Source organism: Bombus fervidus, chromosome 15, assembly GCF_041682495.2.
Source record: "Bombus fervidus isolate BK054 chromosome 15, iyBomFerv1, whole genome shotgun sequence".
In the NCBI taxonomy this organism is placed as follows: Eukaryota; Metazoa; Arthropoda; class Insecta; order Hymenoptera; family Apidae; genus Bombus; species Bombus fervidus.
The window spans coordinates 2,362,259-2,371,733 of record NC_091531.1 but is presented as its reverse complement, the minus strand read 5'-3'; the positions used below and the strand labels follow the sequence as shown (position 1 = coordinate 2,371,733).

Genomic DNA, 9,475 nt, shown 5'->3' with positions numbered 1-9,475 from the left:
TACAAACACGTTCGGTTCACGTTAACTCTTGTAATCTAGTGCAAATAAATATACATATATAATATAACTGTGAAGTCCAGTTATATTCCAACCCAATCACCCTTTATTCTCCCACAAGAAATAAGGGGATCGCCCTGTTCGTGGTGTCGATTCGTGCAATCGTAGCGGGAATTTACGACTCCCGTTGACGCGCTATAACGCGACCGTCTCCCCGCGACTGGACGAAAATACATGGTTCTTCGAGCCGGATTACAAACCAGTGAAAACCGGATTACGTGCCAGTGGAAAGATCACTTATCAGTGAACACAGTTCCACGTGAAAACAACTCCATCACACGAGTGACCGTCGGAAGAAGAGCGCCTTCCTCGCTGATCACACGCGCGATCTCACGCCGCCCAGCGCCGAGCAGCTATTCACACCAGCGTCCATTGCATATCAACCAGGTGAGCTCGCTCAATGGATTCAGACTCCACCATGTCTCAATCCGAACGTATCAGTAAGTTGCGCCGAAGACGAGGCGTCTTACTCGGCCGATTGAAACACGTGGATCGTCAGATCGATGAATGGGAGCAAGCTGGCGCCATCGATCAAGGCTTTATCACGTCTTGTAGTCAAACGATCGACGAACTCGGGAACAGGATAACTGTTACGACCGTTCGCGGGGAGACGCGGTCGCGAGGAAAACGCGTCAGCGAGAGGTGTAAATTCTCGCTACGATTCGGCTCATCGACGCCGCGAATTAGTCGTTCCCCGTGTTTTGATTAGGATAACAGGGGTGGTTAATTGAAATTAACACTGTGTTAACAGGTTAATATAACATATATTTTTAACAATAAGTTAAATTATAATAGAAGCGTCACAAATTGTTTCGTGATAGATACAGTTAATGTTTTACAGAGAATCGACTCGATTTTTTATGTATGCGGTGTGAATTTTATAATGAGACTGTTCGGATGCGACTGTGCGGTTACAGTTGTCGAATGAGACTGCTCGGTTACAGATTTCGAATGCGACTGCTCGGTTACAGATTTCGAATGCGACTGATCGGTTAGAGTGTTCGATTGAGACTGACTTCCTTAGACCGATTCTTTGTCTTTCGGGGAGACGACCCCCCATATGCTCGGATCACGCCAGCGCACGCGCCGATGATCACGTAGGCCGACTTCTTCGTTAGAAAATAACGGTCCGAGATCGACGGTTCCAGAACTCGTTATTTGGTGACAAATATGCGCTCGTCGATACAATGTATATTTTTCGTGGGGCAGATAAGAGGATGTATCTGCGACGCTGGAGGACCGCGAGCGACGGTTGGAAATACGATCTCTGCAGAGCCTCGTGCCGTAACAATAACCAATATCCAAATTGAACTAGACGAACTAGAGGATCCAGAGACTGAACGTGCCGAAGCTACACAACACGAACACATTCGCATTCGTGGACGAATTACGGAACTCGTGAAGAAATCACAGTCCGCAACCCATCCGACACCATCAAAACACGACTCAGAAACCGATTCAGAGGTAATCGCTATCAAACTGCCAGAGATCCACTTGCCCATGTTCGACGGCACTATCGAAGAATGGAATTCTTTTTACGATACATTTGTATCCACCATAGATCGCAATGAGAAACTGACACCGGTTCAAAAATATCACTACCTGCGATCGTCCGTGACTGGCAAAGCCGCGAGAAGCATACAATCGCTAGATATTACCGAGTCCAATTATGCCATCGCAATTAATATGCTTAGAGAGAAATTTGATTGTCACCGTCGGGTATGCCTGCGTCATTGGCATCTGATCCGTGACTATCCCAAGATATCGAAGGAAACACCAGATGCCATAGAGGATTTTCTTGAGACGGTACAAATTAATCTCAAGGCTTTAGAGAAATTAGGAGAGCCGGTCACGTCGAATGTCGTATTGATCGATCTGCTCACAACGAAATTACCCTCTTCAACTATACGTAAGTGGCATCATACATTACCCGATAAAAGGATGCCCTCGTATACGCATCTAATAGAGTTTCTAACCGCACGGGCAAACGGTGACCAACCCTATACTAAATCAAAGGAAACAAAAGAGTCGTCTTATCAACGCCCCAGTCATCGATACAACTCGTCCCGAGGACAAACTTTTACCACCACAAAGAGGACGTGGACGTGTCACATATGCCGAGGACCTCATGACATAAAGAATTGCCAATTCTTCAAAGCAAGACCCGCAAAGACACGCGTTGCACTGATAAAAGAGGCATCATTATGCACAAATTGCCTAGGCAAGGGACACACCATTACCCAATGCTCCGCCGGATCATGCCGTATATGTCGACGACGACACCATACTCTTCTCCACAGAGATGATATTCAGGTCAGTGGTAAGGTTGCAAACTCGCGATCATCTTGCAGTAGGTCACCGAGCGATCGATCCTTAAGTGAACGATCATCAAGTAGTAGGTCACCGAGCGATCGACGCTTAAGCGAACGATCATCAAGCAGTCGGTCGTCGAGCGATCGATCCTCTAGCAATCATTCATCGAACGGACGGTCCAATAAAGGCCGATCTCCAAATGGGTCACCGACACCTCGCTCTACCCACCGTTCAAAACGTACTATCGAGCCAAAGCGAAGATCTTCTTATTACCACAAGACACGCTCGTCACGACCTAACTCGATCGAATCGCACGGTTCAGCCAAAGAACAGCGATCCAAGAGGAAATGACTAAAAACAATAGGTAGGCATAGGTTGCCATACGGTGCCTAAAACAATTAGCAGATGACGAGGGTCATCGATTCCCACGCGCTTCATCGATTTTAAGACGTGATTTCTACGTCGATGACGCTCTCACCGGAGCTGATACAATACAAGAAGTGGTGTCTATCAGGAAGGAATTAACCAAATTACTGCGATCTGCCGGGTTGAATATAAGAGAGTGGGCATCCAACGACCAAGATATACTACATGGATTATCTGAAATCGACAAAAATCGAAAACTGCAATTAGGTGAGTCTCCAACTCTGAAAACTCTTGGGGTTTTTTAGGATTCGCACGACGATACAATCCTCTACTCGGTTGAAACCAAAATCAGCATGTCACATATCACCAAGCGATCAATCAGTTCTGTGATTGTCAGAATATACGATCCGCTTGGATTGCTTTCGCCAGTAATAGTTCGGGCAAAAATTCTGCTCCAGCGAGTCTGGGCACTGAAGGTGGACTGGGACGAATCACTTCCATCAGATCTACATTCAGAATGGGAGCGATACTATTCGCAATTGTCACTATTGAATAACATTCGATTTCCCCGAAAGGCCATCATCAAGGCCTCCGTTAACATCGAACTTCACGGCTTCTGTGACGCCAGCGAGAAAGCATACGGAGCTTGCGTGTACGTTCGTACGACCAATGGTGACGGAACCATCCAGACCACACTACTAACGGCGCGATCCAAAGTAGCCCCACTCAAAACTCAAACCATACCAAGGCTCGAGTTAAGCGGAGCACTACTCCTTACCTCGTTGATGTCCGTGGTAAAAAATTCCTTAACGACAAGGATTTCCCGAACCGTTTACTGGACGGACTCATCTATCGTGCTGCAGTGGATCAAATCCTCAGCACATACACTAAAGACCTTTGTAACAAACCGAGTATCGGAAATTCAAAGTAAAACCAACATCAACGACTGGCGACATGTGCGCACCAACAGCAATCCAGCAGATTTGATCTCCCGAGGTCAATCTCCTAAGGAGTTTTTAAAGCAGGATCTTTGGAAAACCGGACCGGAGTGGCTGAATCAGACCGAAGAGAGTTGGCCAAATTGGAGCCCTACAACGGCGGACGACATACCAGAACAGAAGAGGACCATCTGTTTAATGAGCAACACGATCGAACATTCCTTCTTAGATCGATACTCTTCCTGGTCGAAACTCATCAGAGTCGTCGCTCGATGTCTTCGTTGGAAAAACAAACAAAATCGAGCGACACCGCTGACAGTAGATGAAATCAATTCATCCCACAACAAGGTGATACACCTGATACAGAGTATCTATTTCTCACGTGAAATTAGCCAGCTCCAGAAGGATCGGATCAACGAGGTCGGAGGGAAACTCCAAAGCTTAAATCCCTTCATCGATAAGGAAGGGATACTACGAGTCGGAGGAAGACTCAGAAACTCACCGATTCCCTTCGAACAAAAACACCCGATCATTTTGCCGAAGGCCCCGATAACAAAAATCATCATTCTTCACGATCACACGAAGAATCATCACGCGGGAACACAATCGACCTTATACGCTGTGAGGCAACGCTATTGGCCTGTCGATGGTCGCAGTCAAGTATGGCGAACCATCAAAGAGTGCGTACGATGTTGCCGATCTAATCCACCCCCAGTAGAATACCTGATGGGAGATCTCCCAGAGGCGCGCATTACCGAGTCACGGCCTTTTACCAACGTCGGGACAGATTACTGCGGCCCCTTCTACGTCAAGGAAAGAAGACATCGCAATCGCTGCAAGGTCAAGGTTTACGTCGCCATCTTCATATGTCTAGCCACCAGAGCTGTACATATCGAATTGGTAAGTAACCTCACCACCGACGCTTTCATAGCAGCTTTACGACGGTTTATATCCCGGCGAGGACATTGCGCGACAACGGCACCAACTTCGTCGGGGCTAACAGAGAATTGAAAGATCTCCAGGCCCTCTTCCAGTCAACCAAACACAAAGAGAAGATACAGAACTTTCTCACAGACAGAAAAATACAATGGCGTTTTAATCAGCATTGCAAATCTGTATAAGAAGTAGACTAGACACGATGACGCTGAAAGACTTTGAAGAATCAAATTCATTTTTCACGGAATTTGAAAAAACGATAAATGAATTAAAGAGTGCTGGTGCAAACATAAATGAACGTGAAAAACTCGACTACATGCTGAAAACACTACCAGAATCACTGAGCTATATTGGTGACTTAATCGACTCAGTGAAAGAAAGTGATCGAACATGTGAATTTTTAAAAAATAAAATTACAATGTGGGAAACGCGTAGCAAGAAGGAAAGTGATAGGACAAAGTCAAATGTATTCACAGCTGAAAAAAGAGACATAAAATGCTATGGCTGTGGAAAGTACGGCCACGTGGTAAGAAATTGTACGAACACGTGCAGAAGCGGAAACAATGACGGAAACAACGGAGGAGCGCAATGGCAAGGAGGTGCGCTTAAGCCGCAGAAGAATAGGGGTCGCGGCGGACGAGGTTTTGGCCAAAGAGGACGAGGATATGGTCAACGAGGACAAAGCAGAGCCTGACAACAACGCTACAACGGGGCAAGTCGACACGACGCATATTATTCACGCAACGAGGGCTACGATAACCAAGAAATTGGATCTTTTCTAACGAGAGTACAGCGAGAAAATGGTAAAAATGAAATTACGGTATATACTAGAGATACGCGAAAAATGGATTGGATATTGGATAGTGGATGTTCAGATCACATTGTAAATGATGACTCTTATTTTATTGAATACGAAAATCTAAAAAACCCCCTAAATGTAATGTTAGAAGACGGTAGAATTCTAAAAGGAACAGAAGTCGGAAAAATTTTAACTTACTTTGAAGTAAATAAAAGGAGGATTAAAACCACAATGTCTAATGTATTTTATGTGAAAGAAATGGATCGTAGTTTAAACCAGACAGCAACTATTCTGGAATCAAGCAAGAATATCTGCGGGATATGCTCCGCCCTTTCCAATTTTACCTCTCAAAAGCTGCAATTTCTCAACCGACTACCGACCCCTAGTTTGAATAATTTCAGTGGAAGCTTTACTCAAAACAAAACTGACGTTGCTACCAGAAAAATAAATCCACATCAAATACAGACGAACGTCAGAGGAGATTTGAAAATGTCCCTGATGGATGATCCGCACAAATATTACTAATGTATCCTTTATACGGTATCTATACACGGCAATTACTGCTCGTAGCTTAAACCAGACAGCGACTATTCAGAAACTGAGGAAGAATATATATAATTAATATATTAATATATTAATATCTATGAATTGAAGTTTAAGCAGGCTCGATATTTGGATGATATCAGACGGTATCGTATGCGTCAGAAAACTTTTATGAGCAATGGCTGAAAAGTATATTTTCTTTTCGAACTCTTACATATATTTAAAATTATTCGGAATAGTTCACTAAAAATGATTTCTTAATTGAAGGAACCTTAGTTTTGTGAAACGATAACTTCGTTCTGGAGTGTAGAAAAAGTAAAGACACATGAGCGTGATATTTGTTAAAAAATACAAACTCTACTGTGATCCACATGAGACTTCAAAGGGAACAAAATTGACGAACTTCCCTAATTATTATTAACTTATGGCGTCATTTGTTATTAATTTGAAATTGGAAACTCTATTGGACCAGCACATAATAATGCAACTCTTGAGTAGAGAACAAATAGAAAGAATAGAATTGAGTCGCTGTCAGTTGCTGTGCAAGGTGCAAAATTTGTAGAGATGAAGATCAAATAAAATACCGTTTTATTCGCTAAAGAGCGTTTTCAGCTGATAAATATTTGGGTATTCAATTTTGTATACTTTTCAAAATTGAGAAAAGTCATATTTCTACAAAGCTTCAAGTTCGCATATTCAATTGCATGATAAATAATACACAATTTAAAATACCGTGTAGCATTCATTTGAATCACTCAAAGATAAGGAGTGTTGGAGATCCAAATTATGCGATAATAAATTATCAATTTATCATCTATTGTCTAGTTTCATCAAGTCTGTTTTCTATGTCCACCGTGCATGCAACAGATTTTCTTTTCCATCATGCGACTCGACTATGAGACTTTTTCCAGTCCAAGCGGATTAAGCCCCGGTACCTCAAAAGTGCAACCCCGTAAGTAACCTTTTTCTAAATCTCCAAATTTCTGCAGTTACACACCACGTCTCTTACCAGATATCGAAAAAAACGGCTTCTCTCCACTTTTCAATATCACGAATTAATAACTTCATTTCGCTTCGCGGCAGATTCTGTACAAACGTGATTGTTACGTCTGGCGACTCTCTACCTAAACTAGGCCACACACCGTGGGCAGGCTGGCAACCAGTTGTCCGCACATCCTCACGGCGTACCCTCAATAGCCTCAAGGACCCATCGTAAATCTTAGCAAATTCCAGCTAAGATCCTTCAGATCGAACAAACATCTCTCTAGTAATTCGTTTCTAACAGTTTATTGTTTACTACGGGAAGATTCGGGAAAGTTCGTTTTGTCACGTATGATGCTTTCTACTCGCCACTTTCTCTCAGGGACAATTAGCCCCTTCCTCACCCACCAGCCTCGAAAATTAACCAATTACCAACGAAGCCTATTTCCCTCACTATCGTAGCAAAACCCTTGATACCTTGTTAAGGACTTCAAATCGCTTTATTACAGCCACGATCACATCCACTAGCAAAACCTACCAAAGCATGTTGACATTTCTGATCATACCAACAATTTCGACATCCATCCCTGATCAACCCATAGACCGATCAACAATTACGATACCTAGGAATATCCATGTAGCTAGCCGGTCCAACATTTCATTTACCAGCCCCGATCGATATCTTGTTGAGCTCAGGGCCCACAGTTGCGTCATTATGTTTCGGTCAAATCAACCTTAATCCACCAACAGGTCCCGATCTGCGCCAACAAAAAACACAATTCGGATATGTCATCGGAGGGAGCCCTCTCTTCCCATTGACCGCAGAGTCTTTCATGACCCTTTTCATGACCTCACTCGCTTTTGGGAACTCGACGAGGGACCACGAATAAAACACATATCAGAGGCGGATCGACGATGCGAGGAACATTTCCAAAATCACGTCCAACGCACCAGCGAAGGGCGATACATCGTCGCACTCCTCTTTAACGAAAAACTTCCTTCACTCGGATCATCTAAAACAATGGCGATGAAACGACTCGCCTCTCTTCATCGCCAATTCCAACGAGATCAACAATTCGAAACAGCGTATCGGGCGGTCATTCAGGAATATTTGGAATTGGGTCACATGACTAAAGTCACATCACATCACCAATCAGCTAACGAATACTATCTGCCACATCATGGCGTAATCAAGGACTCGAACACATCTACAAAGCTTCGCATTGTGTTTGACGGATCTGCACCGAGCACTACCGGAGTTTCTTTAAACGACACCCTTTATACAGGACCGAAATTGCACGAGGACTTATTCAATATCCTCTTGAGATTCCGCCCTCATCAGTACGTTCTCACAGGCGATGTCGAGAAAATGTATCGACAATTCCTCGTGCGTCCGGAAGATCGAACGTATCAAAAAATTTTGTGGCGCAACTCAAACGGCGAAGTCGAAACTTACCAAATCAACACCGTTACGTTTGGGCTGTCAGCTGCACCCTATCTGGCTATCCGATGTCTCAAACAATTAGCAGACGACGAAGGACACCGATTTCCGCGAGCTTCATCAGTATTGCAACGAGATTTTTACGTCGACGACGCACTTACCGGCGCTGACACGATATGCGAGGCGCTGTCAATCCGAACAGAACTCATCGAACTTCTCCAGCTGGCCGGTCTAAAAATACGAAAATGGGCATCCAACAACCAGGAACTACTCAACGGACTATCTGACCATGATATAAACCAAAATCTACAACTCAGTCTCAACCTTTAAAACCGCTTGGGATTTATTGGAAGTCCTCCGATGATTCAATCCTTTACTCGGTCGACACCAGAGCTAACATTTCTCGCGTCACGAAGCGATCGATCAGCTCCGTAATTGCTAGAATCTATGATCCTTTAGGACTACTCGCGCCAGTGATCGTTCGAGCAAAAATGTTACTTCAAAGAGTCTGGGCATTGAAGGTCGATTAGGATGAGTCGCTTCCCACAGATTTACATTCAGAATGGAACAGGTATTTTCTCCAATTAGCACTCTTAAACAATATCACATTCCAACGCAAGGCGATAATTGAATCCGCAACGGAGACCGAAATGCATGGCTTCTGCGATGCCAGCGAGAAGGCATACGAAGGCAGCGAGAAGGTGAACAGTAACATTAATAATAATAAATATTGATTACATTGTAATGAATCGCTTAATAATATTTATGAGTCAACAGAACGAATTCAACGAACTTAAAGTACTATATGTACTAAAGTAAATTGACCCAAAGGAGGCTGAATAGAGAATGAAGGAGCGGAGAAATGTAGTGAAAAGCGAGCTGTTTATAAAGAACACATACGCATACGAAAGCACATCGACGCTAATACAGGGGAAGTTAAGGGAGTCATTGGAAAACAAATAGAAAATAATAGTGGAAAAATTAATAACTTTTACATCGATTCGATTCCAGTCGGTCCCAGGGCCTCCTCTCGTTCGGTAAAAGCGACCGGAGATCAATCGCTTGGTGAGAGCGATATGGAGAAGAGACTGGACGAAATAT

At 43.8% G+C, this 9,475-nt stretch overlaps 2 protein-coding genes across 2 annotated transcripts; both read left to right on the top strand.

Moving 5' to 3' along the window:
• The first annotated feature begins 475 nt into the window (after window positions 1-475).
• LOC139994989 (uncharacterized) lies at window positions 476-5,304 on the top strand. Its single transcript, XM_072018089.1, has 4 exons — window positions 476-497; window positions 1,373-2,370; window positions 3,042-4,574; window positions 4,885-5,304. The coding sequence occupies exons 1-4, from the start codon at window positions 476-478 to the stop codon at window positions 5,302-5,304; spliced, it is 2,973 nt and encodes a 990-aa protein (XP_071874190.1).
• A 2,650-nt stretch (window positions 5,305-7,954) lies between these two features.
• Window positions 7,955-8,704, top strand: LOC139994988 (uncharacterized). The gene has a single exon (XM_072018088.1). It carries the CDS (start codon window positions 7,955-7,957, stop codon window positions 8,702-8,704), a length of 750 nt encoding a protein of 249 aa, XP_071874189.1.
• Window positions 8,705-9,475: the final 771 nt, after the last annotated feature.

Excerpts from the sequence above, each read along its gene's own strand:
- LOC139994989 (XM_072018089.1), top strand. The coding sequence starts at position 476 with ATGTCTCAATCCGAACGTATCA. Across the intron at positions 2,371-3,041 it reads TCCACAGAGATGATATTCAG|GATTCGCACGACGATACAAT; the intron begins GTCAGTGGTAAG and ends GGGGTTTTTTAG. Across the intron at positions 4,575-4,884 it reads GAGCTGTACATATCGAATTG|AGTGCTGGTGCAAACATAAA; the intron begins GTAAGTAACCTC and ends AATGAATTAAAG.
- LOC139994988 (XM_072018088.1), top strand. The coding sequence starts at position 7,955 with ATGGCGATGAAACGACTCGCCTCTCTTCATCGCCAATTCCAACGAGAT.